The sequence below is a fragment of the Sebastes umbrosus genome, chromosome 14 (genome assembly GCF_015220745.1).
Source record: "Sebastes umbrosus isolate fSebUmb1 chromosome 14, fSebUmb1.pri, whole genome shotgun sequence".
NCBI classification, from domain to species: Eukaryota; Metazoa; Chordata; class Actinopteri; order Perciformes; family Sebastidae; genus Sebastes; species Sebastes umbrosus.
In genome coordinates, this window is record NC_051282.1 from 18,228,871 (window position 1) to 18,256,633 (window position 27,763).

The window sequence follows — 27,763 nt, forward strand, 5'->3', positions numbered from 1 at the left end:
TTACTAACATGTTTTTGCACTATGGAACTGTGATGCTGGAAACTTGAATTTCCCTCTGGATCAATAAAATTACTATCTATCTATCTATCTATCTATCTATCTATCTATCTATCTATCTATCCATCCATCCATCCATCCATCCATCTATCCATCTATCCATCTATTTATCTATCTATCTATCTATCTATCCATCCATCCATCCACCCATCCATCCATCCATCCATCCATCCATCCATCCATCCATCCATCTATCCATCTATCCATCTATCCATCCATCCATCCATCCATCCATCCATCCATCCATCCATCCATCCATCCATCTATCCATCTATCCATCTATTTATCTATCTATCTATCTATCTATCTATCATCCATCCATCCATCCATCCATCCATCTATCCATCTATCCATCTATTTATCTATCTATCTATCTATCTATCCATCCATCCATCCATCCATCCATCTATCCATCTATTTATCTATCTATCTATCTATCTATCCATCCATCCATCCATCCATCCATCCATCTATCCATCTATCCATCTATTTATCTATCTATCTATCTATCTATCTATCTATCTATCTATCCATCCATCCATCCATCCATCCATCCATCAATCCATCCATCTATCCATCTATCCATCTATCCATCTATCCATCTATTTATCTATCTATCTATCTATCTATCTATCTATCTATCTATCTATCTATCTATCTATCTATCCATCCATCCATCCATCCATCCATCCATACATCCATCTATCCATCTATCCATCTATCCATCTATCCATCTATCTAAGATGAATGAGTGGATGGGTGGAACCATTGTTGAACCAGGGGGGGATCCTATAGCACGTATCCGCTGTTTCCTGCCGGACATTTTTCAAGGTGACACCAAACAACCAGCCGGACATTTTTCAAGGTGACACAAAACAATCGCAGCAGCAGTGTTTCTGTATGGATGTGCAGTAGAGAGGACTTCACAGCCTCTACGTTAATTCCAGTCATACTGTGGTTTAATCCGGGTCTGTGTTTATGTGTATCATTCATTAATACCCCTGTGACGAGCTAACGGTCACTCTCTGGCCGTTGGTATCCATCGCAACCGACGTTATTGTTGTCTTAGCGACTGGCTAACTACCAGCTAGAATGCTAACATGATGTTGAACTCAGATGACCGGACCTCCATGTACAGTCAGTCACACAACAGCGTGTACAAGACTGGAGACCAAACCAGCCCTATCAGCGTCATCCTGGTGAGCTCTGGCAGCCGAGGCAACAAGCTGCTCTTCAGATATCCTTTCCAGAGAGTGGCTGAATGTCCCTCATCTCTGACAGGTAGGCTGTGTAGTAGCATCATGTGTTTATCTATTAAACACCATCCTTTTATCCATCATTCTTTTACTTCTATCTGCCTGTTTATATTTATTTTACTTTATTTTATGTTATTCTTTTTAATCTGACTGACAGCCCCCTCTCAAGCAGCACACACTGTACACAGTCACATGATATTGATCTTGCCCAGTTATGTTGGCTTTTTTAAAGTTTTCTTTCTTTCTTTTATTTATTTATTTATTTTTCTTTTTTTTCCCTTTCTTTAATTTATTTTTCTCTCCATTTTTGTTTTATCCATATTTTATTTTATTTTATTTTGTTATGAGGAAAAGGAAGAAAAATAAAAAATAAAAAAAGGAAAAATATATGTATTTTTCCTTTTTTTGATTTTTTATATATATATACTGTATATATATATATATGTATGTATGTATATATATATATATATATATGTATGTATGTATGTATATATATATGTATGTATATATATATATGTATGTATATATATATGTATATGTATATATATATATATATATATGTATATATGTATATGTATGTATATATATATATGTATATACGTATATATGTATGTATATGTATATATATATATATACATATACATATATATATATACTATATGTATATATAAGTATATATACATACATATGTATGTATGTATGTATATATACATATATATATACTGTATATATATATATGTATATATAAGTATATATATGTATATGTATATACAGTATATATATATATACTTATATATATATATACTGTATATATATTAAAAAAACTCCTAAACTGGCCGTGCATTGATAGAGAATGGCATAAGCCCTGAGCTATCAAACCAGGCTCACAAATTTACGATACGAGCATCATCTTTTAAGCTAGCTAAATTAGCATTCTCCAGAGAATCACAGCTCATCTCCCTAAAAGATAACTTTAAAAGTCCCATAATATAAAAAAGTGAGATTTTCATGTTTTTTTATTATAAAGCAGGCTTAAGTCCTATATAAATACTGTGAAAGTATCGAAACACTCATTCCACAGGGAAATACACACAGCCCGTATTCAGAAACTCTGCATTTGAAACAAGCTGTCAGGATTTCTGTCCATTTGTGATGTCACGAATATACAATATTTAGACCCTTGACACAGATTTAAACAGTTTATTTCCTGGTTGCAGTGTGTATGTGAATGTCATCAGCTGACAGGAAGTACACATAGACCCAAGCTGTTGCCCAGCAACGCAATTCTGTTGCAATTCCGTCGAAATACGCTAAAACGGAGCGTTTAAGACAGAGCGTAAATACAGGCATATTCAGGCCGACAGTATGAGGGAAATAAAGGTTTTTTTTGAACATTACAGCATGTAAACATGTTCTAGTAGAAACACAAAATACAAGTATGAATCTAAAAATGAGCATGATATGGGACCTTTAACTACTTTTTATTCGGGGAATAAACTCAGTTCCTTCAAGGTGTCATGTTGATATAGTTACACATTTACAGAGGCAGGGCGAAGTTCCCCAATATTATATAACAGCCCAGCCATACATGTTAACCTCTATAAAGTTTATAATCAGATTGTGACTGTAATAATCTGAAAGGCCACAGTTTCGGTTCCTTTCAGTATGTGATGTGTTGATGAGGCCCACTTGTGTCCACTGTTCCCCTTTCTGAAAAACAGTTTTCCTGTTGTTTTGCATAATGTCCTTGTGGTTGTTTGAGTTCATTGTAAACTGTGATATAGCTAGTTACTTCAAATGTAGTGTCCTTTTTTGTGTGCTTGTTATTTTGTCCTAACACCTGATAAACAGAGTTATAAGATAAGATGAGATGAACCTTTATTAATCCCCGGATGGAAATTCAGGTGTCAAAGCAGCAACATCAGCAAACAGAGTGAAACACAGGAGAGGTAAAGGTATACAAAAATGATAAAAACAATAAATAGAGATATAAAACATACAGAGTGAATGGGTGAACATAGTGTGTACAGTCCGTCAATAAATAAATGTAGTATGTAAAATAATTAAGTTATCTGAATTAGCTGAATAAAAACTAGCAATATATCTGACTTTTCGTTACCATTGGCAGAGCATTTTGGCAAATTTACTTGGGCGCTACCCACATAATCAGCTGTGCTGCTCATCCCAGAAATGCACGATCCTTACAAGTTGGACATCATTGTGAAGGTAAATAAACAGGCTTTCCAACCATGTGAAATACAATGACCATTAGCACTGTAACAACAGAGAAATAATAAACTTTTTTTCCAGAGTTTATATGTTAGTTTTTTTGGCAACATAGGGCAACTTGGAGGTATGCCTAATATGGCAAAAATAGGTAAAAAGAAGCCAAACACTGGAAAACTGCTTTGGCAAAGATCAACAATGGTCACAAATAGACTCTTACCAACAGAGAGAAAGACCATCAACAACAACAACAAACTATGGCTTCATACAGTAAAAGATCACTGAGTTTACGCAACACCTTTCTGACACATGTTTGACATCAAGATTGTTATTTGAACATCTTGTTTTTTGTGGTCTTTTCAGGGAGCTAAATCTCTACCAATGTGTTTTTGTTTCTAATTGACATCAATAATCATGTGAACTGACCAATACTATTATTTCTGTCCACAAGCAAAACAACGAAGTCCATATGCTCTGAACACAACCGGTGATGGTCTTGAAGATCAGGATGGTGATTCAAGGTATTTTATTGTTCTTCATTTAATATTACTGGGTTTATAAATTCATTATAGGGACATTGACTGTAGGTCAAGATCCACATGAGCCACTTACTCTCATAAGGATTTTCCTCCCTATTGCACTGGATCTTATTTTATTTTTTCCAAAAACCTAATTGTATTTTTCAAGAGGAATTGAGAAGCTAGCCCATGATTCATTTAACTCATGTGGTTGAGCTATAATTATAATTATAATAATAATAATGATAAACTTTATTTATAGGGCACTTATCAAAACAAAGTACTTCACAGAGAGAAAATTAAATATTTAACTTTTTTAATTTTATAAAATGCTGTACGGGTGGTACTTCAAAATGGATCTAAATGCCCCGAGAAATTTGTCACATGCTGTTTGAATAAGCTTGCTTATCTGAATTGGTAATAAAAACAAGCCTAAAACTCCACTTAAGATGAATGAACACGTTAATATAATGCCTTGATAAACCACGTCGGATTTTATCAAGCTAAACATGAATGTGCTGTCAATCATAGAAAATGTTAAGATTACAAACTGGAATTGGTCATAAATATAAAAATAGGATGATGGCAGTGCTGCATCATTTCATGGTTTTACAAAAGTTATGAAATAAAAGAAGAGGGGCGGACTTTTTATCCACTGAGTAAAAGAAGAAAGAGTGAAACTGCTGTACAAGGGAGCAGCAGATGTGACAATAGTTGAGTTTCGCTAATGTTCAGTCCACAATCACTACACCACATGTGAAAATGTCTTTTGTCTTTAAAGTATATTAAACCAAGGTGTATGTGGTTTAAATGGTTCAAACTGTGCTGGTGCTGAACCAAATGAGAATCAATATAATTACTGAAATTAGTACAAACATGCAGCATGTGAAAACTCCATAATATAGACACAAATAGACACAAAAAAAGTATTTTCTGCAACTTGTTGACCACCAGTTGCATGAGTTACAGATAAAAAAGAAATACAAATGCAGATAAAGTGGAATAAACCCTCTGAGCTATTCATCGAGCGCAGTGACTGAGGCAGAATTTGAACTCCCCCCTGTTTCAACACTCAAAGATGTTGATGTCTGTTTCTGGAAAATAAAATAAAATACCACACAGAACTTTTCCTATCTGTTTCCAACAGCATTTAGTTTTCATCATGCTTCCACTTTACACATGGTAATGCTGGTCAGTCGTTGGTTGGCTGAAATTACATTGGTCACAAGGCTGTAAGAAGCAGATAATTTAAAGTCTTTTTTATCAATACAGCTCACCGGGCATAATGAGATAAAACTGGCACAACTCTTCCTTTTTTTTGGCTTAGTTTTTACCTACTGATGCAACTACAAACAGGCTTTAAGTGTTCTCCAGTTTTACAGCTTTTTAAAAATATAAGAGCTTAAATTACCTTTTAGAGAGATTATATATATATATATATATATAGATATCTATCTCTCTCTCTCTCTCTCTCTCTCTATATATATATATATATATATAAAAATAAAGATATAGATATAGAACTGAAATTAGCACAACAGAGCCTTATACAAATTATTCAACAGTAAAATCAATTCCAGTTGACAAGCCAGAGTTAAAGGATAACTTCAGTATTTTTCAACCTGGACTATATTTTTCCATATTTTTTGTGTCTCAGTGACTAATGGGGACAACATTTTAAAAAATTAGTCCAGTATTGAGGAAGAGCGCTGTAGAAAGCAGCTGCTCACAGGCTGTAATGTAATCGCTCAGGGCAATTCCGCACTGTCAATTTACGTCTATTAAAAGTGTCTGACAACATTATGGAAAGGACCCCACTTTCGCTTGATCCGGTCTGTGTGTTCACTGAGAGAAGTCTTGTTCTGAAATCTTGCGTCGCATCCACATTGTTGAGATGTGACAAAATATTCCGCCAAGACATTGGAAAATCTTTTAGATAACACTAAGCTACGCTTTCTGTACTCCCAACACAACAAACTCTGACAACATCAGCACTCCTCTCTCCAACTCTCACTCATGTTTCCACCGTTGTCGTCCAGCAACAAGTTACATGACACAATAACTGACCGGATCAAGCAAAAGGTAAAGAAAAAACTGTTTTATTTCTCCGTAGAGTCCTTTCCATAATGTTGTCAGACACTTATAATAACAATCTGAGCCTGTCAGTGGCAAAAACAAACACTTTTAGTGGATGTACATTGACAGTGAGGAATTGTCCTGAGCGATTACATCACAGCCCGTTTAGCTGCTGTCTCCTGCAGCACTTTCCCTCAATACTGGACCACTTTCAAAAAATGTTGTCCCCATTAATCACTAAAGACCAGTATAAAGTGGTTTTCAGTATTTAAACGGCTGGTTATGTATAGGGGTGAGAATCACCAGAGGTCCTACGATACCATATTATCACGAAACTTAAGTCACGATACAATCTTATTACATTTTGCGATATGCCGAGTATTGCGATAAGATATATTGCGATATATTACCTTTTTTTCAGCTGCAAATTATGCAGTTTGTCAACATCTGTTTTATCTAATAAGATACAGTGTTCACTCTGTTCATCTCAGAGTTTTCATTCACATATCTTGAGGTCAGAGGTCAAGGGGACCTCTTTGAAAATGGCCATGCCAGTTTTTCCTCGCCAAAATTTAGTGCAGCTTTTGAACATTCTTCACTGTTCTTCATCATTGGTACCAATGGATTCCTGACGTTTTTCTAGTTTCATATGATACCAGTATCTTCACTCTAGCTGTAAGACTGAGCTACATCCTCTGAAAGGCAGAATAGTGTCCGGGTCGTTAAGAAGTTAATAGTTTATATAATAAAAGATCACTACTTGACGTCCGTGTATCGATACAATATCGCCACGCCAAACATTGCGATACTATGCCGTGTCGATTTTTTTTTCCCCACCCCTAGTTATGACTGCATAAACTAGTTTCACTGTATCTTTTGAGTTGCCTTTATGACACTTTTAAGCCGGCTTTTAAGATGACATCTATATTAACTGACATTATTCATTAAAGGCTGTCAGGTTCAATTTGCTTGAATCAACATGCAGACCAGCATTTTCACATCACAGTATCACATGTTTGTTTGGGTTGTTTTGATGTCCATTTTATGCATTCAGCCCAACTGTGTGTTGCATTCTCCCTTTTGTTTGCTTTTTTCTTCTTTTTATGGCCCAATTCCCATTTCAGAGAACAATCTCCACTAACTGACGAACAGTTGGTAGCAGGGTAAGACCAAATCATTCTAAACCACCTTTCCTTCGCTTAGATCACCCCTGTCTTTTTTTTATCCCCTTCTTTCCTATTTTGTGTCCTATATGGATCCCCAACCCTAATCTCAATAAAACCTTTGTAAATGATGAGTAACAGATCCAGTGAATCAGTGCTTTGGTTAATTCAATTTTGCTTTCCTCTGTACTTGTATGCCTTTTTGAAAAAGAAAAAAAAAATCCAACAGTTTAAAACAATAATTAAAGTTTTAATTCACATTAATTATATTACCTCTAGTATGTAGACTCAGCATTACAAAATAAAACATAAATCAAATGCAAACTACAATAAAGCAACTACTACACATTATTTCAAATTGTGTTGGTGAGGTAAGTCTATAGTGTGTTTAATTTATTTCTGGAAGTTAACGCCTTGATTTTTATCCCTTTGATTGCAGCATGAGTTACTTAAGTCAAACCAGCATGTGTCTTTCACATTCTTCATTCATACAGCGACTTCACTGTTTCTGCAAGGAGGCCTCCTCCTCTTTTCTCCTCTCCAGTAGCCACACAAGCTTTTGTTATTTATACAGTCATTGTTGAATTACATTACAGGCAGATGCATCTAATTAATGCAACCCCTTTTTATAGACAGGAATGTGAAACATGTAAACAAACAGAGCTAATTTAAACTGTCTTACTTGTCCCAACTGTTTCTGTGCTCTTACCTCTCAACCTGCACACTTCTCTTATTGAGGCTGTTTTATCTCCTTTAAGGTACTCTGACATCATCCTCGCCACCATCCTGGCCACCAAATCTGATATCTGTGGAAAGAAGTTTGAACTGAAGATAGACAATGTTCGATTTGTGGGTCACCCTACTCTCCTTCAGCATCCTCCCATCATTCAGGTAAGGAGCAAAATGGGTCTCACTAAAAAACATGTGAAATCGTTCTTAATTGAATTTCAAGTTCAAGTGTAAACAAGATCTGCAATTTTTTCTCTGGCGAGATAGCTGGAAGAGGTGTACATCATCTGGAAGCTGGGAACCTGAAGATTAATTTGAGATGCAGCTCGGCACCGTGTGTCAAGTTGTTCTATTCATAAATCAGAAATCAAATATACTTCATTAATTAATTAAAATAAATAAATTGTGAAAGTGTATAAGGGTTCAGAACATTATGATAGAAGTATATGATGGCCATTCCCATGCTCACTTATGTCTCATAAGTTGTTGAAGCAATTTTTGGGTTGATACCATTTGTTACACATATTTGGTGCTAAATTAAAAAAAAAAATGTCCACATCAGAAAAATGATCAAAAATCCCACATTAAGACACCAAGACCTTGAGGAACACCATAGAAAAAGCCACGATGTGATTTGGTATAAAAAACTTTTGACATTTGGAGATTTCTGCAAGAATTGCATTTTTTTGGTGATTGGATGGCGAGCACTTCTGTTCTGGGAACTGCTCAGAAACCCCCCTATTGTCAATCTAGCTAGGAAAGCCATCCATCCTCTGAATGCCCTAGGTCTATAGTTTGTGGCTGTAAAGTTTCATGAGGCTGTGATTATCCTAGAGATCACCACAGGTCATTTTATACTGTGAGGTCAAAATGGAAAAAATGGTCTCATTACAATGAAATGGCTATGAGGGATTAACATCATCACCCATGAATACAGTTGGGCTCATTGAATCCACAAGAGTCTCAGCTTTACAGTCATACCCAATTTATGCAATTCTAAGACTGTTTAGGGACCCCAGCATGCAGAAATACTCAAACACATCATTTTTAGAATATGCGGAAATAACACATTATACCTCGTCCTAAAAACGGCATGGTTTTTGCCCCAAAACAGCATGGCATAAGCATAAAGTGGGCATGTCTGTTAAAGGGGAGACTCGTGGGTACCCAAAGAACCCATTTTCATTCACATATCTTGAGGTCAGAGGTCAAGGGACCCCTGTGAATATGGCCATGCCAGTTTCCCTGCCAAAATTTAGTCTAACTTTGGTGCGTTATGTAGCCTCCTTCCCGACAAGCTAGAATGACATGGTATACCAATATCTAGCCCGCTGCAGCCTCTTAAAGACAGTAATGTAGGCTGGGATCGCTGGCGAACCCGCGGGTCTCAAGAGTGTTAAGGAAATCTGCATGTTTTGTCTCTTCCTCTCACATGGAAGAGAAATTGATTGTAGATGCACAGTTTAAGAGCACAACAAAACAAGTGTGTTGTCTGGAGAATCACTATGTTAAAAAGCTTTACTTAGTAGGTAAGACCATTTGTGATGTGCATTTTGCAGTAGCTGTTATTATAAACTGTATTCGACACCTCTGATAATACCAATTAAAAGGTACCTTAATGAATTTTATTAACATTATTATTGTAATATTAATGTGTCTTGCTATCTGGCTTTGATGAGGCTATTACTCATTTCATCATGACCCTCTAAATGTATGTAAGCTTTGAACTTTGGCAGGTTAGTCTAAACTTCAGCAGTGCCCCCTGCTGACAGTTTGTTAGTCTGATGATTCACTGCCCGAGATGCCCAGATGAAGGTGTTTAAAACGAATATAGACAATGACAAGAACATGTAAAAACATTGCAATCCAATAACATATTCTATTACGGGGTGCTTCTGTGGAAATAACAGGAACAACTTACATTCAACTGTAATTCAATACATCAACACCTGCTGTACATGACTTACAATTTACCCCAGAGTTCAGTCAACACTTGACTAAGCTTGATTGAACTCAGTTGAATAGCATTGTACTGGTGCAGCTTTTATTATGTTATTTTTGTAAATATAACCGCGTTTTAAATTAAGTATTGATATATATCATATATAAATCTATATGCTGTACATGCTCTACATTTTATAATTTTTTTGTGAACACGTTTATTTTATGCATCTTATGAAAAAAAAAAATATGTTTCTGTCTGTGCAGGTTTCTAAGACAGATCCTTCACCGAAGAGAGAAATGCCAACGATGATCTTGTTTAATGTGGTGTTCGCACTGAGGGTATGAAAAGACTTTATTATTTAGATTTTAAATTGTAATTGTTTAGCTTTTTTGCTCCACCAGTTGGTATAAGTTGTGTATAAATGTTAATATTACAAATTAACTTGATATTTTTTGTTTTAATTAAGTCAGCTGGCAGTGGGTGGGACACCTATATTTTGTGTTCTGTTAATCTGAATGTGAGGGGTGCGTGTGTGTGATAATATTCTGGTATACTCTATCTATGAGCGCATGGGAACACAGAGGGGGTAGGGGCCAATGCACTATGTTTAATCATGCTGCCCAACAAGGCACAGCCTGTTCCTGCCCATGCTGAGTCATGGTACCCAGTAAGTCCCAGTACAGCTGAAATGGGGCGAGAAATGCTGTGTCATGTTTTGTCAACGATATCTACCCAGCAACTGTGGTATTTGCACCCTGGATATTTTCATAAGAATAACATATGGTTTATTTTAATTTAATATGGGAGTGTTTGTATATATATATATATATATATATATATCATTATATTATATATCCATAATAGGGGTCATTTTTGTGTATTTTGCAATTAATTGAACAATATTTACCCATCCAAATTTCAATAGATTGTACACCAGTAAATTATTTTAAATGATTCTACGTGTTCATTCATACAGATTAGCTTTGTTCTTTGTTTTTATACATACTTTGCAAGAACATTATGGCAGCTGATCTACTCAACAATACCAAGAGACACTGTTGGTCAGTGACCATTCATTTTATATATTTTGTCCACCTTCATTTACATACCCGAGGAGAACACATAAATACTTCTCAGTGTAATGCAATAAAACACCTAAACTTCAGAAATACCACAGAGATGAGGCACAACCTTTCCCTTAAAGTCTCAATAACAACAGAACAATAAGCTTTACAGTAATAGGAATTATTACAGGGTTATTATATTTGATTACATAAGGGATGATTGAACAGGTGAAACTAATAAACTGTTAACTCTGTCTATTGACATTCACTAAATATTTTAAAAACATAAAAATGATAAGCATTCTGTGTTAAACATTTACTTTGATATTTAGTGTAAGTATATTTTGAATTATGTGTTATATTTATATTACTTATCATTTACCTCTGTTAGTGAGCTACATGCTGAGATATTTACCAAACATAAAGGAGTCAAAATTCAATATTAAAGGCTAACAGATGTTAGAAAGTTTAACCGTTAACATGCTGGTAATGTTTGACATGAATGTTTACTGGGCTACAAATTAAACCAGTGATGTTGTAAATGCAGTGAAATAGGGAATCACTGAGTTATATATGTACACATATTAATGTTTTTTATCAAAATTACACAGTTTAAAAATTGTCTCCTCCTCATCTTTGACCTTTTACAGGCGAATGCTGACCCGTCCGTCATCAGCTGCATGCACAACTTGTCACGCCGCATCGCCATAGCCCTGCAGCATGAGGAGCGGCGATGCCAGTACCTGACCAGAGAGGCCAAACTGATGCTGGCCGCCCAGGATGAGATTACCACCGTGACTGAGAGTGAGATACACACTTCTCGTCTCAATCAGTCTATAGAATTTCAAAGAATTCATTGTATATAACACATTTATTATAGCACAATGTTTAGCTGATCAGCATACTAACATCGTGATGATGTTTTATAGATTTGAAAGTATGATTTGTTCTCTGTTTTTCCTGATCTAAGCGGATGGAAGCCCCCAGTCCCCATTTAGACAAATTCTTCCCAAATGTAAACTAGCCAGGGACCTGAAGGAGGCTTATGACAGGTGTGTAATAATTATACATTTCCCTTTTTCTTACAATGCAGAATGTATATTGTTCATAAAGTTGACTCTAATATTCTTGCTTTTTGCAGCCTTTGTACAACTGGCGTGGTGCGACTACATATTAACAACTGGCTGGAGGTGAGCTTCTGTTTACCACACAAGATCCACAGGATTGGAGGCAACTACATCCCCCCTGAGTCGTTAGAGCGCAGCCTTAAGGCTATAAGGTTTGTTTTTATTTTTTTACGGACAGAATAAAACATTTCTACACTGTCCTATGTAGGTTGAAACTTTTTAACTTGCACTTTTGGCAACACCTCTGCCAGTGTGAAACTGAAAATGGCCTATCATTACTGACCACAGATACTCCACCCAGTGTCCCCCTCCTACATGTAGGACGTGTTATTACAAGTGTTAGATAAAGCCTTCATTTTAATTTACTATTTAAGAGATGTTTTACATTTACAATTAGTTGCTAATATAGTTTCCTTTTCTTCTGCCCACAAATGCAAAATCTCCTCGGGGTAGAAGAAGTCTCCTATAGTCTCATTTCTATATTGTTCATTTATACTCTACTTAATTCTGAATGGAACTTTAAAGCAGCATGGTGTTAATTTGTTAATCTGACTTTGCTGCATGTCATGCAAAACTGCAAAATTAGTTTTTATTTGTAAGCTCAGAATATGAAAGGTAGAATACCCTGAGTCGACCTATAAAAAGTGACGACTCTAACCTGCTCAACCAGCCTGCATAGGCCTATACATGACTACCAAGTAGCACAGGATTGTTACAATCCTTTTTTAAATCTGTGTTGTTGCTGCACTGTTGACCCACAGGTCGACTTGCTTAACAAGAAATCTTAGATCCTCGAAGCTGAGAGTCTAACCCCTCATCAGTTTGTTATGTCAAAGGAGTATTGTGTCTTCAACAGCTGATTAAGGGCTGTGTATTTTATGAGCTTCAGTACTGACTTACTATTCAAAGCATCCAAAGAAACCATGTCAAGTTTTCTGTGGACCATACTGCCACTTATTGCTACTTCAGCATACATACATCAGAGTTGTGATCAACTTCTACCTCTCCCTTTATTTCTGTCTTTTGAAGCTGCAAAGGTCAGTTTGTGCTCTCAGTTGTTCTCTACATAGATACATGTACAGACTGTTCTGTGTACAGACTGGCACTTCAATCAATCAAGAACTTTATTGTCATTATGCAAGCATAACGAAACTGCAGTTGCCCTCAAATGGTGTATTGTATTAAAAATCTACACACATATTTACAAGGACTAAATAAGGCACAAATTAGTTAAAATATTAGTAATAAATATCAGCGATAAAAAGTGCAGAATCAGAGAAAGATAAGTATAATATAAGCAATATGAGTATCATACAATTATGCTAAAATACAACTAATATGTGTGCAAACATCAGCAGCAGCAGCAAAAGTCCAGTAAGGGATGGGAGGAGCTTAAACAGATGATGTCCAGGGTGTGTAATGTATTTTATGATGTTCTTAGCCTCATGCTGGCTTCTATTGGGGGAGCAGTCTCGACCTCTAAAGAGGAGGTCCATTGATTCCTATGTTGTTTGATCCTTCAGACCCTATCACGCCCTGCTGCTGCTGGAAAGTGAGAAGGCACTGCTGAGCCAGCTTCCTCTGGACTGCTCGCCTGCGATGGTGCGCCTCATCAAAACCTGCTCCGCGGTGAAAAACCTGCAGCAGCTCGCACAGGATGCTGACCTGGCCCTGCTTCAGGTGGAGAACAGTCTGCATCACCACTGCACTTTACAACACCAGATCACTCATTCTCTGATCTCAAAAGGCATTTATCTTAAAATAAAAAAAAGATTTATCATTGCTTACAATCATTAAGCTCATTCACAAATAACGGGTTTGGTGATTGTATGGTATTTTGAAACCTTTTCCATTTAAATACAATGCACAGAAGCAGTACATGTGTAATATAGGGAGAATCAAAGATAGTGATCCTTTTAGCTGTACAGTATGTAGCACTTACAATTATTATAAATAGAAAAAAGTGCAACAATGGGAGTAATATGTTATTGTATGTATGAGATCCATTAAAAAATATACCAGTAAAAGTTGTTTACCGAGAGAGGTGTTGATGTCTTACTGCCATCTAGTGGACAATGTATGTACATTCAGAGAAAAAAAAACAAGAAGTTCTTATATCTTCCTTCCACATTTTGTTGTTTATTTCATCTCATTTCACATCATTATATTATTTGCAAATAATTCTCCCTCTTAGATCTTTCAAATTACTGCTCACTTGGTTTATTGGGGCAAAGCGATCATCATCTACCCGCTGTGTGAGAACAACGTCTACATGCTGTCTCCTCACGCCAACATCTGCCTGTAAGTGTTCATGAAGTGATGTAAGCCATTTGGCTATACTGATTACTGTAGAGCGAATGGACCCTAAGCACCCGTCCATTTCATAGGTCACATCGGTCTCAACTAACTCTTTATTGTAATTAAATTCAGACTTGTTAAATCACTTCAGATTGTGTTATGAATGAACTCAATTGGGCCATTGGCAGCACTTGTATTTTTTTTCTTCTCTAAACATAAAACTTTAAATAGCCTTTCCTTTACAACATTGTGGAAAAATTAATTTTAAAAAGCTGTGTTAAAGGAAAAGCTTTGATGTTGTAGAATAACATGTGCCATCTTTCTCTGGACAGATACTCACCATTGGCTGAGCAGTGTGCTCAGCAGTTTCCTGGTCACGATCTGCCCTCCATGTTAGCCAAGTTCTCACTGCCTGTCTCTCTGGCCGAGTTCAGGAACCCTCTGGAAGCTCCTGCACAGGAGGTACGACTACTGGACAAGTACAAATACACAAATAACCTTACAACCTTACCCCTCCACACTGGAACGCACACACACACTACACACACATTGTTGCGTTTTCGTCTGCCACGTTGCACCGCCGTGTTTCAACAGTAGCCCAGAACGGACAAACCAAACACTGTTAACTTTCCCTGCTTGGGCCGGAGTCGATAATGTTACTCGCTCCCGTCACTGCCACCCTCTCTCTTTTGCTTCACCACTCACTTCCCACGTACACACACACACATACACACACACACACACACACTCTACACACTGGCTCTGCTCCAGATGACCTACGCTACAACAACTGGCTCTAGAAAGGGCCATTCGTGTTTTTTTGCGTCAGCCACTGCAGTTTTTCTACACGTTTGGCAACCTCACCGCTAGATACCAGGAGATCCTACACACTGCTCCTTTAAGCCAGCGAGTAATTAGTATCAAGTCCTTCAAATTTTTTTCGCAACAAAAAAAAAAAAATGTAGAGAACATAAAATACATACAGTATATTATGGATGACTGTAAAAAAGTTAAGTTAAGTTTAATTAAAAATAAAGTGCAATTATAGTTTCCTGGTAAATCCCTAGTCCAAACAGGTCTGTTCCTGTAAATACACATACTGGATTGTAAGAGCAGAACCATCTGGTGTTCTTCTCCGACCCATCTTGTTTTGGCATTGCTGCTTGAGCGTCGGCGATGAATTATAAATGGCAAAGGGACATCAGCTCCAGCGTCTGCAGCCTCCTTTTTTCATGAGAACACGATCAGAGCCAGGGCCCTTTCTTTTGGCTCTATTTTGAGCTTGTGCGGCTGATTTAAAACATTTGACCTGGTTGAGGACACGAGCGTGTTCAGCTTCACTTTTTCAGTGTTTATCCTGTGCTCAGCTGTGATGCTCTGCTCCTGACCAGGCCCAGCTGATCCAGATGGTGGTGTGGATGCTCCAGCGCCGCCTGCTGATCCAGCTGCACACTTATGTCTGCCTGTTGGTACCACCCAGCGAGGATGAGCCCGGGTTGAGGGATGAAGACCTTCCACTGGCTGCCCGAGTAGGAGGGCGCAGTCTCAGCACCCCTAGCGCTCTCAGCTTCGGTTCCCCGAGTAAGTCCTCACTCAGCTCTCTCCTCTGCCCAACTCTTAGAGGTATAACAGTGTAATAGATCATCTGTGATCATCTGTCTGCATCCTGTGTACAGCCAGCAGTGATGACATGACCCTCACCAGTCCCAGTATGGACAACTCCAGTGCAGAGCTACTTCCTGGTGGGGACTCTCCGCTCAACAAGAGGATGACAGAGACGCTGCTTGCCAGCCTGTCAGAGCACGAGAGGCAGGTTATTCTTAACATCCCTGCTGCACAAAATCCAGAGGATCTGCGGATGTTTGCCAGGTAATTAAGCCAGAAGCCTCGAGCATATTCTGTGAGATTTTTGTTAGTGCGTTAAATGTTTCTCAGCTCTCCAGTGCTCTCTCCTTTTGGACAGTCAGATTAACCTTTTCCACTCCACCCCTCTTTTTCATAGACCAATTTTTGTCTTTTTTAGGGGGGTACAGGGGATATTTAGGGGGTGATAACAGGTCAACAGTAGATGTCACATAGAAGTGGTGTACATCATCTGAAAGCTGGTAACCTGAAGATTAATTTGAGATGCAGCTCAGCACTGTGTGTCAAGTTGTTCTAGTCATGAATCAGAAATAAAACAAAAAATTAATAAATTAATTGGGAGAGGAGTTGTCTCATAAATTGCTGCAGCAATTTTTGGGATGATACCATTTATTACATAGATTTGGTGCTAAATTTTAAAAAAGTGATCAATAATCCCTCCAAAATATCACATTAAGACACCAAGACCTTGAGGAACACCACTGAAAAAGCCATGCTGTGATTTGGTATCAAAAACATTTGACATTTGGAGATTTTGATTTAATACCAGTATCTTCATTGTCTAAAAATGAGTCTGCTACAGACTCTGAAAGTCAGTAAAGTCAGCCGAGGGCGCCGCCCTCAAAGAGTGGAAGAGGATAAAGGCCCCTTTACACTGTGCCATTTTGGGCTGTCTGAGACGACAATCGTGGAATCTTCAGTCGTCAATCCATTGATATTGAACACAGATTGCGTAAACAGTGTGACTTGCAATAAGCGTACACAATCACTGTCGTTGTGCAGTCTAAAGGCGCCTTAACAGATGGGATGTGTTTTAGTGAGGATCCAGGGATTCATGATGTTATAAATCACTGTTAATGCTTTGTCTCTTAGGAATTAAGAAAGCTATTTGTACATTGGTTTGGAAAATAAACTTATTTTAATTGCATTCTGACAAAATATTGGGAAATTTAATTGGAAAATTTTGGCTGGAGAGTTGAGATCATCTGCTTGCTGTTACTTGTGTGCATGTTTAAAATAGGAAATGTCTAGAAAGCCAATTTAGTATCGAGTGTTATGCGATACCAACTGCACAGTAAGGGAAAATGTCATCAGAGCTGCACAAGTCCTGTCTCACGGTTGATTTACACAGCTAATGATTCAATGAATCTCAACCCGTTTCTCTGCTCCCAGGCTGCTGCACTATTTCCGGGGACATCACCACCTGGAAGAGATCATGTACAACGAGAACATGAGACGCTCGCAGCTCAAGACGCTGTTTGACAAGTTCCGCAGTGTCCTTGTGGTGACCAACCATGAAGATCCAATTATTTCAATCTTTCAGTCACCCATGGAGTAGTGGCACAGAGACGGTATCAGCTCCCATCAACAGTTTGAGAGCAGTTAATAGCCTGCTGTGCTCACAGCTAAGTGCTATTGCTCAACAGTGTTGTTTTAAATGAACTGATGCAATGATTGCATTAATGAGTGCAGATTTACAAAATGAAGAAAGTGTTCCATTATGAGCCAAATATTTGTTTACAATATTAAATTATTTTGTACATACCAGAGGTGCCTGTGTTTATTGGAAATATTTGTGTAGCGGGGGTTCATCTTCTCTTCATCATCTCCAGATGTGTTAGATCATCTGCACTGACCACAGAGGGGCACACTGAGTAATGATCATTCCAGACCTCCAGCTACCTCTCAGGAATCCCAGAGGTGGGGAGAGAAAGACGGCAAGAAAGGGAAGACTCTAAACATCAGACGGGCTGTTTTTGCTTTGAGAGAAGCAGAGCGTTCCAAACATCTGTGAAATCACTGTGAAGAGAGTTTCCCCCATTATGACTGTTTATTAAAAAACACAGATGGAAGACCTAGGCAAGAAAAGACTCACGAGTGACTGAAGGTACGTTTCAGAATTATTTTTTTTTATAGGTACTGATAAATTGAGTCTTATTTTGTCAGTTTCCAGTACAACTTTGCATAAATACGAGGGCCGTCAAAGTTTTAACACAACTTACCTCGTAGCGAGCTCAGTTATAAAGCTAGAGTGAAGATACTGGCCTCATATTAAACTAGAAAACCTAAGCTTGTCACGAAGGAGGCTAAATAACGCTCCAAAGTTACGCTAAATTTTGGCAAGGAAAAACTGGCATGGCCATTTTCAAAGGGGTCCCTTGACCTTTGACCTCAAGATATGTGAATGAAAATGGGTTCTATGGGTACCCACGAGTCTCCCCTTTACAGACATGCCCACTTTATGGTAATCACATGCAGTTTGGGGCAAGTCATAGTCAAGTCAGCACACTGACACACTGACAGCTGTTGTTGCCTGTTGGGCTGCAGTTTGCCATGTCCTGATTTAAGCATATTTGTATGCTAAATGCAGTACCTGTGAGGGTTTCTGGACAATATTTGTCATTGTTTTGTGTTGTTAATTGATTTCCAGTAATAATTAATACATACATTTGCATAAAGCAAGCCTATTTGCCCACTCCCATGTTGATAAGAATATTAAATACTTGACAAATCTCCCTTTAAGGTACATTTTGAACATAAAAAATGTGTGATTAATTTGCGATTAATCGCGATTAACTATGGACAATCATGCAATTAATCGCGGTAAAATATTTTAATCGATTGACAGCTCTAGTAAATACACTGTCAAAATAAGCTGCAGATTACAAAATTAATGAAAACCCTTTTGTATAGTTTATGCAAATTGGAATGTAGACATTGAACCAGTCGTGGAGGTTATTCTACCATCTTGATTCTCCTCTTGTGTTTTTATACTGCCTAAATGGAGAAGTCCACAAAGGGAACAGATGGCAGAGTAGTTTCAGGAATATTCCCGTTACGTCCCTTTGACATTGTGTGTCCTGAGTCAGACTGCACATCTGAGGGACCTAAATTGTTCATTACATTTCCAGACTGTCTCTCTGCCTCTTTGTTCACTACGCTAACACACGGGTGCCCACGAAGATAGAACCGCCAGGGCTTCTTGGCCCATTCCCCGTGAGACTCTATTCCAATGCGCGGTGCTGCTACTATATTGTGGGGTTCTACTTGATTTGTGTTGGGGTTCTTCTCCAGCCACACCTCTGGGTCTGAGGCTAGGTCTCGACGGTCAAAACAGTGGGGTATATTTAGAGCCTGGCACAGCTTCGAAGGCCCGTTGCAGAGCTCTTTGTCCTTCAGTTGCCGGGCTCCCTCTTTGCGTTTGGCTGCTCTCAGCTGCCTCATGACGGGCTGACCCTCCAGGGGCTCAAGGGAGCGCAGCAGCACGGCAGCACCCTCCCCTGGGGATACAGCACACAATATGCATCAGTCAGCAAGGCTCCAGTCTGTCTCCTTCCTCTCGCCCTTCACCCACTGATAATAAAAACTCTGCTGTATTGATTTAGTGTCATATTAATGATAAACTCTCGGAAGGAGGCAGATTAAACCAAAAAGAGAGATTGCATCAGCAGACATAATGGCTATCACCTTTGGTGGGCAATGCTTTTACCTTCACTAGACACGTTCATACAGAGGTAGATGCCATAGATTGAGTACACATAGATTGTGCCGGGCTTCATGAACATGGCTGTGTTTCTCTTGGTGCGTTTGCCTCCTGCTGAGTGTGAAGCTTTGTCCTCCCCTCCAAGGTAGGCTTCAGTTTCCACTATTCTCCCCCGTAGCTCAGTGCCGTCTGCACACCTGCGGACCAACACCTGCAGGAACAAGGCAGATTATGTTTCATTATGATGAGTTAATCCAGTGGTTCCCAACATATTTTTCTTGAGGCCCCACTCACTTGTATCTAAGGAAAGCTGAGCCCCACCCCACTCCGACGTCATCACCCAAAACAAATTACAGATCCTCGAACAAAATCCACAATTTGGATAAAGTGATTCAGTGTATCAAATGAGTCTTTTTATTATTAAATCAACTTTCTTTAATGAATAGAACTCTATGTGTGTGTATATATATATATACATATATATATATATGTATATATATATGTGTATATATGTGTGTATATATATATATATGTGTATATATATGTGTGTATATATACGTGTATATATATATATATGTGTATATATATATGTATATATGTAAATATATATATGTAAATATATATATATATGTATATAATGTATATATATATATATATATGTATATGTATATGTGTATATATATATATGTGTGTGTATATATATATATATGTGTATATATATATGTGTATATATATGTGTGTGTGTATATATATATATATATGTGTATATATATGTGTATATATAGATGTATATATGTGTATGTGTATGTGAATAAATATATATATATGTGTATGTGAATATATATATATATATATATGTGTATGTGAATATATATATATATATATATATATGTGTATATATATGTATATATGTAAATATATATATATGTATATAATGTATATATATATATACATATGTATATGTATATATATATATATATGTGTGTGTATATATATATATATATGTGTATAATTATATGTGTATATATGTGTGTGTATATATATATATGTGTATATATAGATGTATATATGTGTATGTGTATGTGAATATATATATATATATATATATACACATATATACATCTATATGGCTTATATAAATCATCCTTACAACATAACTGGATGTAGAGACCTTGAGGTGGCAGCATTACCTTGTCGAGGAAGGCTTTAGCCAGACTGATGCAGGATTGGTTGAAGAAGTGCTCTCTCAGTCTGAGCTGCTGCTGCAGGTCAGTCTGCATGAAATAATGACTTTGCTCACTTTCACACTTCACCTTGGCAGGTGCAACCTTTAAATCCGTCCGGTTTTCATGTTTACCTGCTGCTTGTTCAGGTGCTGCTGCTGCTGCTGTCAATGCTAGCATCTTTCTTTTTCTCCCTGCCATCATATCGTTTAGTCATCTGGCTAAAAAGAACATTTATTTGAGTCTTATTTGTAGATGAATGCTAGTAGCTAACATACCGGAAGTAAACGATTGTTTAGTTTCTCTTAAAGGGACCGCGCACCATTTCGCACTGACTGACGTCACTGTAAGTCACTATTGATTATGTTGCCACTTAGTTTTCCTGTTAAAGGAGGAAAAAAAGGTCCATCTGGTGTTTTCCCCACAAAATTCTCAAACGTGAATTTGCTGCCCAAAGTTTTCTTCCTGCTGCAAATAAGGTGCTGATAGGTAAACAACCACCCCCTCTCTCTAACAGTGTCCCTTTCCTGCTGCTGTCTTATCTTTTCAGCCTCATTTGAAAACACTCGGCTCTAATAAGAGGTTATAAATAGACCCGGTGTGCTCATGCCTGCCTGTGCCCAGGAAGTGGATGGCGCCAGTTTGGCTCCAGGCACTGTGGGTCCATGTGGCTCTCTGGAGAACTAACAGTGTGTGACATGGGGCCATGCCACAGACTACAACATTTATCAGTAATGTACAAGTTTGCTGTGCTTGTTCTTCTGAAGCACCGCGCTGACATTAAAGCTCATGGATGGCTGCATGCATTGACTATATAGATAGATAGATGGGTAAATGCGGAGCTGGTGAGATAGACAAATGATGTTATGTATGAAATAGATGGCTTTCTTGTCTCATTGAAATTGCTGAAGAAATATATTGATATGTTTTAGGGCAGTCAAAGTTAAAGTGATAACGTTTTAACGTAAATTTGTTTTAACGCCACTAATTTATTTAATGTATTACCGCAACTTGTGATTTTCCCCTCGTAGCGGGCTCAGTTGTAAAGCTAGAGTGAAGATACTGTTATTATAGGAAATTACAAAAACCTAAGGAATCCATTGGTTTATAAATAACGCTCCAAACTTATGCAAAATTTTTGCGAGAAAACATTAGCATGGCCATATTCAAAGGGGTCCCTTGACCTCTGACCTCAAGATGTGTGAATGAAAATTGGTTCTATGGGTACAGCGTTGCCCACTTTATGATAATTACATGCAGTTTGGGGCAAGTCATAGTCAAGTCAGCACACTGACACACTGACAGCTGTTGTTGCCTGTTGGGCTGCAGTTTGCCATGTTATGATTTGAGCATATTGTTTATGCTAAATGCAGTACCTGTGAGGGTTTCTGGACAATATTTGTCATTTTAGTGTTGTTAATTAATTTCCAACGATAAATATATACATACAATTGCAAAAAGCAGCATATTTGCCCACTCCCATGTTGATAAGAGTATTAAATACTTGACAAATCTCCCTCTAAGGTACATGTTGAACAGAAAAAAATGTGTGATTCATTTGCAATTCATCGCGATTAACTATGGTCAATCATGCGATTAATCACGATTAAATATCTAATCAATTGACAGCCTTGTACGTTTTTGAGATGTCATCTTTTGCAAGTATTTTTTTACATACTTCCTAATTTTGCTTTGTGTTCATTTGCATGTTTAGCCACAAGTTACTAAACTAACCACAGCTATCAGATTAATGCACAGAAGTAAAATTTCCCATGTGCAAAATCTTCCTCTGAACATTCTGTTGAACTTTTTGTAGCTGCAGCCCACACTGGATCTGCACGGCTTCTTAAAGTTCATCTGCAGTTATTCTGTGTGTTTTGCAGCACTGGTACCTTCAGTTGACCTTTTCCTCCTTCACAGACATTTTGAGCTGCATTTTAGGCTTTTCAGCTGGAGATTGACCTTCTCAATCTCTTCCGCTTGTATAGACCTGGTCTGCTGGGAGATAGCTTTGTTCCCCACATTGCAGGGAACAAACTTGATGTGAGTTTTTGTTGCACCTTTACACATAGGGTAGATTCACAATGCCCTTCTTTATAGCCTGGGCATTTTCTTAGTTCTGATGTTCATCAGCCTTGTTATTCTGCGCTCAACTTTGCAGTGTTCTTCTGCAGATCTGCCTGAGCTTTCTACAGCTGCAGCATGAGCTCTGATACATCCCTGACTTTAGTCTTTAGGAAAGCCTTTGTGCTGTGACTGGGAGCCTCCTCCTGTCCTCCTGCAGCTGGCAGCTTCTTGTTCACCTCGTCTATAATAATCGTATCTTGTCAATTCAGCTTCAAACTTCAGAATCATCTTGTAGTGTACTGTTTAGCTGTAAAATTAGAAAGTTTGTGACCTGGCAGCGATGTTGAGATCAGTTCAAGGCCTATTAAAGGAGGCTGGGACACAGGCGTACACGGGTCTTGGGGTATGGGGTTTAACACATGCACAGTGTAACTGAAGCTGTGGTCGTGCGTTGCGATTGGCTCTATTTCGGCGAGTGCAGACCAGATTGTACTGCGCATGTGTTGTACACCAAAGATATGACGCATTGATGACACGTGACCCAGCCTCCTTCAATAGGCCTTGGATCAGTTCAGGAAATACCAAGCACCACCCACCAGCCGGAGCACAGCCAATAGGAACGCTCTCTCTGAAATGACCTGTGATTGATTGACCAGATTTTTTAAAGCCTGAAAACAGAGCCATGAGGAGGTGCAGAAGTCCAGTTTTCTCTCAGAACACTTTAATAACAATATGCTGAAAGGTTATTATGGGATTTTCGACAAATGATTCCAAAAATATTCTGCCTACTGAAGCTTTAATACTACAAATATGATGCTATATTTGTATACTGTTTTGCTCATAAATTATTTAGTCTGATAAGGAATTTTCCTCAGTCTGTTAATCATTCATTTGAAAGAGGAAAACAGAAACACAGATAACAATGCTACTTAAGAAATTCTCCCCTAAAGGCCTCTCTCCTTTGGTCAGTCAGATCTTTGGAGAGGTGCCAGAAATAGCAGCACGCTGGTGAAGTGGCAGCCTAGTGCGTGTGTGTGTGTGTGTCTTTTGACAAAACGGCAAAAGTTTTCAGAATAATAATCATAAGAGTCAATTAATATGTTTAGTAGAGTTATTGTTTATTCACAAGTAGTGCCATTGTAGGATTAGAGCAGTAATTACAGACATAAAGATCTGGATTGATGCCTTGAATCAGGATATGATTCAGACAGAAATCTGCTGAGCGTGTTCAGTAGAAGAGTCCTGGCATGAGTTGTTGACTTTGTCATGGCTGGTGGACCAGTGAAGGCCATTGTTTGCTCTGACTGTGTTTCCACTGGCTGTCAGCAGTGATGCTGAGGTCTGGGCCGGGCAGCTTTCATTGTAGCTGCCTCTGATAATCTTAGAAGCCACAGCTTGGCTGTAGCGTTGCATTCTGGATCACTTTCAACTCCGGCAGTCACCGCAGTGATAGTGACGCTGAGCAGGGACTCCAGAGACTCATCTATGTGTGCAGATGGACGAGCAGAATGCAGGCAGACTCAAAATATCTTACTACACCATGAGTCAGAGAATCCTATGAAGAATAAGGGTTGATCCGATGGGTATAATACCCTCTGCTCATGCAGTGTTTTGAAAGTAAAAACATTTGTTTTTGATTTAAAGACAGGATTATTTTGATAAAGTTTATCTAAATTAAAATTTAAACAGTGAAATGTTTCAATTTCTTCTAACTTTTCATGAATTCATGAATTTTCATGTTACTCAGCCATGTTTCTACAGTAGCCCAGAATGGACAAACCAAACACTGGTGAAAAACTTGTAAAACTGTAATAACGTGAGCCGCAGAACCGCCAGCCGCCGTCTGACTTCCGTTGCTCCTAAGGTAAGTGTTATTATGGTAAGGATAGCCTCTGAGCGAGGTGAACGGCGTTACCACGGTTTTGGACTCTGCGGCTCACGTTACCGCAGTCTTGGAAAGGGAGGAGTGAGCAGAGGGGTACTCAGTTGGTTGCAATCTGCAACCACACCACTAGATGTCGCCAAATCCTACACACTGCACTTTTAAAGCTTTACTTATTTACTTTTTCCTTGATGATTTCTTCTGACAAACCCTATCCTCGCATGCATCATCAGTGTGGCATGAATGTCCTTAAACAGAACAACTGTCACATGAGGCATGTAAACAAATCAAGTAGTACTGTGGTAGCGTTTCAGCAGTAGATACTGTACTGCAATCATAACTATGTGAGACTTTGCTGTGGCATCTCTTTTACATGAGAGTCACGAGTTAAAATAAGGACATCTCGGATGTTCTTTGTTGTAAATAAACACAGTAAACTATTAGTGGCAATGTGTCATAGCTTTTGACCTGCTGAGATAACCTCTTGTTTTATACAGAGTTTAAATTTGTATTGCTTATATGACACCATCGTATTTATAACAGATTTTAGTGTTACATTCCATTACAAGGTGCGGCAGTAAAGAGTCTTATTGTCAAATGATAGTCTAAATGGTCTTTCAGAGGCCTTTTCACTATGAATTGCTGCATTCTTAATGGGTTTATTTTAAGTCTGTCAATCTAAATCATAACTTGGCAAACTGCAGCCCAACAGGCAACAACAGCTGTCAGTGTGTCAGTGTGCTGACTTGACTGTGACTTGTCCCAAACTGCATGTGATTATCATAAAGTGGGCATGTCTGTAAAGGGGAGACTCGTGGGTACCCATAGAACCCATTTTCATTCACATATCTTGAGGTCAGAGGTCAAGGGACTCCTTTGAAAATGGCCATGTCAGTTTTTCCTCACCTAAATTAGTTTGGAGCGTTATTTAACCTCCTTCCCGACAAAGCTAGTATAGCATGGTTGTTACCAATGGATTCATTAGGTTTTCTAGTTTCATATGTCAGTATCTTCACTTCTTCTAGCTTTAAAACTGAGCCTAATAATCGCAAGATGTGTTAATGCATTAAAGAAATTAGTGGCTTTAAAACAAATTTGTGTTAATGCGTTATTATTGCATTAACTTTGACAGCCCTAATTTATTTTCTATCTTATATCTAAATCTAATATCTATATCTAAATGCTACACACTGTTCCTTTAAAAATATTAAAACATAAACACAAAGATCCGCTGCATATCACCCTTCTGTAAATGTTTCCAAGAAACCTTCCCAGTAGCACCTTTAATCATTTTTGTGTCATTCTTTTACACAAAAGATGCTTCTTCCTCACCGAGCCAATGAGTGGCAGAGCCTGGTAGTCATCTGCATCCTCAGCGTTTGATGGGATTAATTATTAATTGATGACAATGAATGATTCATGAGTCTCTCTTCTTGTTTGCTGCAGAGGTGTGGTGTGTGCTGCACAGGTGCCCGGGTTCCCCATGGGAGGAGGAAACAGGGGGATTACTGCATGGGAGACCCAGTTAAGACACCTGCACAACAGAGACATGCTTATATGGAGGAACAGGCCTGTTTCCACATCTGGGATTGCATGCCAACAGAACCACTAGTATATAAACACAGGTTAGGGAATATACCATGCAAGTATGTCTGTGTTTTCCATGTATTTGTCTAGACCACATGTTTGGTTTTGTTCTATTTGTTTCTCCACCTATTCACACTTGAGAAACAGAAGCTACTGTGCAGAATCTATTTTTATACCAATAGCAGTTTCAAGGCATAAATGAGAGAGTCAATAACAGTTTGAGGGCTGTTTAAGTAGATCATTAAAAGACAAAAACTCAGCCTTCCATGTTTGGTTTATTGATTGAGCCGGCTTTAAAATCTCCAGCCCTCTGACCTTTTCTCGCTCCACTCTGATAACAGCTTCCTTGTCTCGGCTCACACCTGTGGCTCTCTCAGAGGGAACAACCGTTGAGTCAGGGAGGGAGGGAGGGAGGGCTGTCTGCAGGATGTCACTGGTTTTATCACAAAAACAAGGGAGTATAATCTGCTCAGCATGACCACAAAGCAAAAGCTTTTCTGCCCTCTTTGATTTCTTAACCAGCCTCCTTCTGCTGTGGAATTTAGCAGAATATTTTAACTCAATGACTTCCGCTCTACCTGGCTATTGCTTGTGTGATCAGTGCTAGCTACCAACAAAACCGCAAAGGTTTTTCTCCTTTAACTATTTGCTCTGTAAAGATATAGAGGAGTTGTAAGTATTGGTCACTGGGTTTGTATGTGTATTTCAATGTCATAATAAGACAGACACACTGTTAGCTCGGTCAGCGCTGCTCGGACATTGGCTGACGAGGAAACGTTTGGATCTTTTATACTCCATGCAGGTTTCTGCTTGCGGAAAACCATCATTCTCAAAGCTCCTCAATGTTTTCCCCGCCCATCTGCGTCCACATAGATTGAAATTGTTGGATGTGTACGGACAGGCGAAAACCTGCCGCACAGAACCCCCACGAACGGCTGATGGTGTGACGTCACGTTGGCCATGCGGACACTCGCGACCCTCGCGTTTGCGGCAAGCATAAATCAGAATTCTGAATCTGAATCTGAATTTAGTATTGAGCACCTTTAAGTTACAAAGCTCTAAAGTGCCATTAGCTCTGACAGAATAGACCAGTGGTTCCAAACCTGGGGTCCGGGTCCCCCTTAGGGGGGCGCCAAAGATCACAAGGGGATGCGCCAGGATTTGTCTGCTCAGGTGTTGTCAAAATTAAATTGAAATC

The 27,763-nt window shown here is 38.4% G+C and overlaps 2 protein-coding genes across 3 annotated transcripts; one reads left to right on the forward strand and one right to left on the reverse strand.

Moving 5' to 3' along the window:
* The first annotated feature begins 856 nt into the window (after nucleotides 1-856).
* Nucleotides 857-17,872, forward strand: nprl3 (NPR3-like, GATOR1 complex subunit). 2 transcript variants are annotated; one of them, XM_037793000.1, is made up of 14 exons: nucleotides 857-1,338; nucleotides 3,991-4,060; nucleotides 7,258-7,296; nucleotides 8,055-8,187; nucleotides 10,234-10,308; nucleotides 11,685-11,838; nucleotides 12,005-12,086; nucleotides 12,176-12,313; nucleotides 13,685-13,841; nucleotides 14,356-14,462; nucleotides 14,792-14,921; nucleotides 15,851-16,040; nucleotides 16,136-16,328; nucleotides 17,496-17,872. In XM_037793000.1, exons 1-14 carry the CDS (start codon nucleotides 1,158-1,160, stop codon nucleotides 17,659-17,661), a joined length of 1,815 nt encoding a protein of 604 aa, XP_037648928.1. In that variant the 5' UTR covers nucleotides 857-1,157; the 3' UTR covers nucleotides 17,662-17,872. The 2 variants fall into 2 exon arrangements, with proteins under 2 accessions (XP_037648928.1, XP_037648929.1); XM_037793001.1 differs by lacking the exon at nucleotides 7,258-7,296 and having other exon boundaries at nucleotides 17,496-17,661.
* A 1,049-nt stretch (nucleotides 17,873-18,921) lies between these two features.
* On the reverse strand, nucleotides 18,922-21,331 carry mpg (N-methylpurine DNA glycosylase). The gene is made up of 3 exons (XM_037791150.1): nucleotides 20,997-21,331; nucleotides 19,813-20,017; nucleotides 18,922-19,603 (listed from the first exon to the last, which is right to left on the reverse strand). Exons 1-3 carry the CDS (start codon nucleotides 21,231-21,233, stop codon nucleotides 19,101-19,103), a joined length of 945 nt encoding a protein of 314 aa, XP_037647078.1. The 5' UTR covers nucleotides 21,234-21,331; the 3' UTR covers nucleotides 18,922-19,100.
* Nucleotides 21,332-27,763: the final 6,432 nt, after the last annotated feature.

What these genes read in the sequence shown, in the direction of transcription:
- mpg (XM_037791150.1), bottom strand. Translation starts at nt 21,233, where the DNA reads ATGATGGCAGGGAGAAAAAGAAAGATGCTAGCATTGACAGCAGCAGCA. An exon ending in CTAAAGCCTTCCTCGACAAG is followed by an intron (nt 20,018 to 20,996) that starts GTAATGCTGCCA and finishes TTGTTCCTGCAG; the next exon opens with GTGTTGGTCCGCAGGTGTGC. An exon ending in TATGAACGTGTCTAGTGAAG is followed by an intron (nt 19,604 to 19,812) that starts GTAAAAGCATTG and finishes CTGTATCCCCAG; the next exon opens with GGGAGGGTGCTGCCGTGCTG.
- nprl3 (XM_037793000.1), top strand. Translation starts at nt 1,158, where the DNA reads ATGATGTTGAACTCAGATGACCGGACCTCCATGTACAGTCAGTCACAC. An exon ending in GATCAGGATGGTGATTCAAG is followed by an intron (nt 4,061 to 7,257) that starts GTATTTTATTGT and finishes TTCCCATTTCAG; the next exon opens with AGAACAATCTCCACTAACTG. An exon ending in TGGAAGCTCCTGCACAGGAG is followed by an intron (nt 14,922 to 15,850) that starts GTACGACTACTG and finishes GCTCCTGACCAG; the next exon opens with GCCCAGCTGATCCAGATGGT.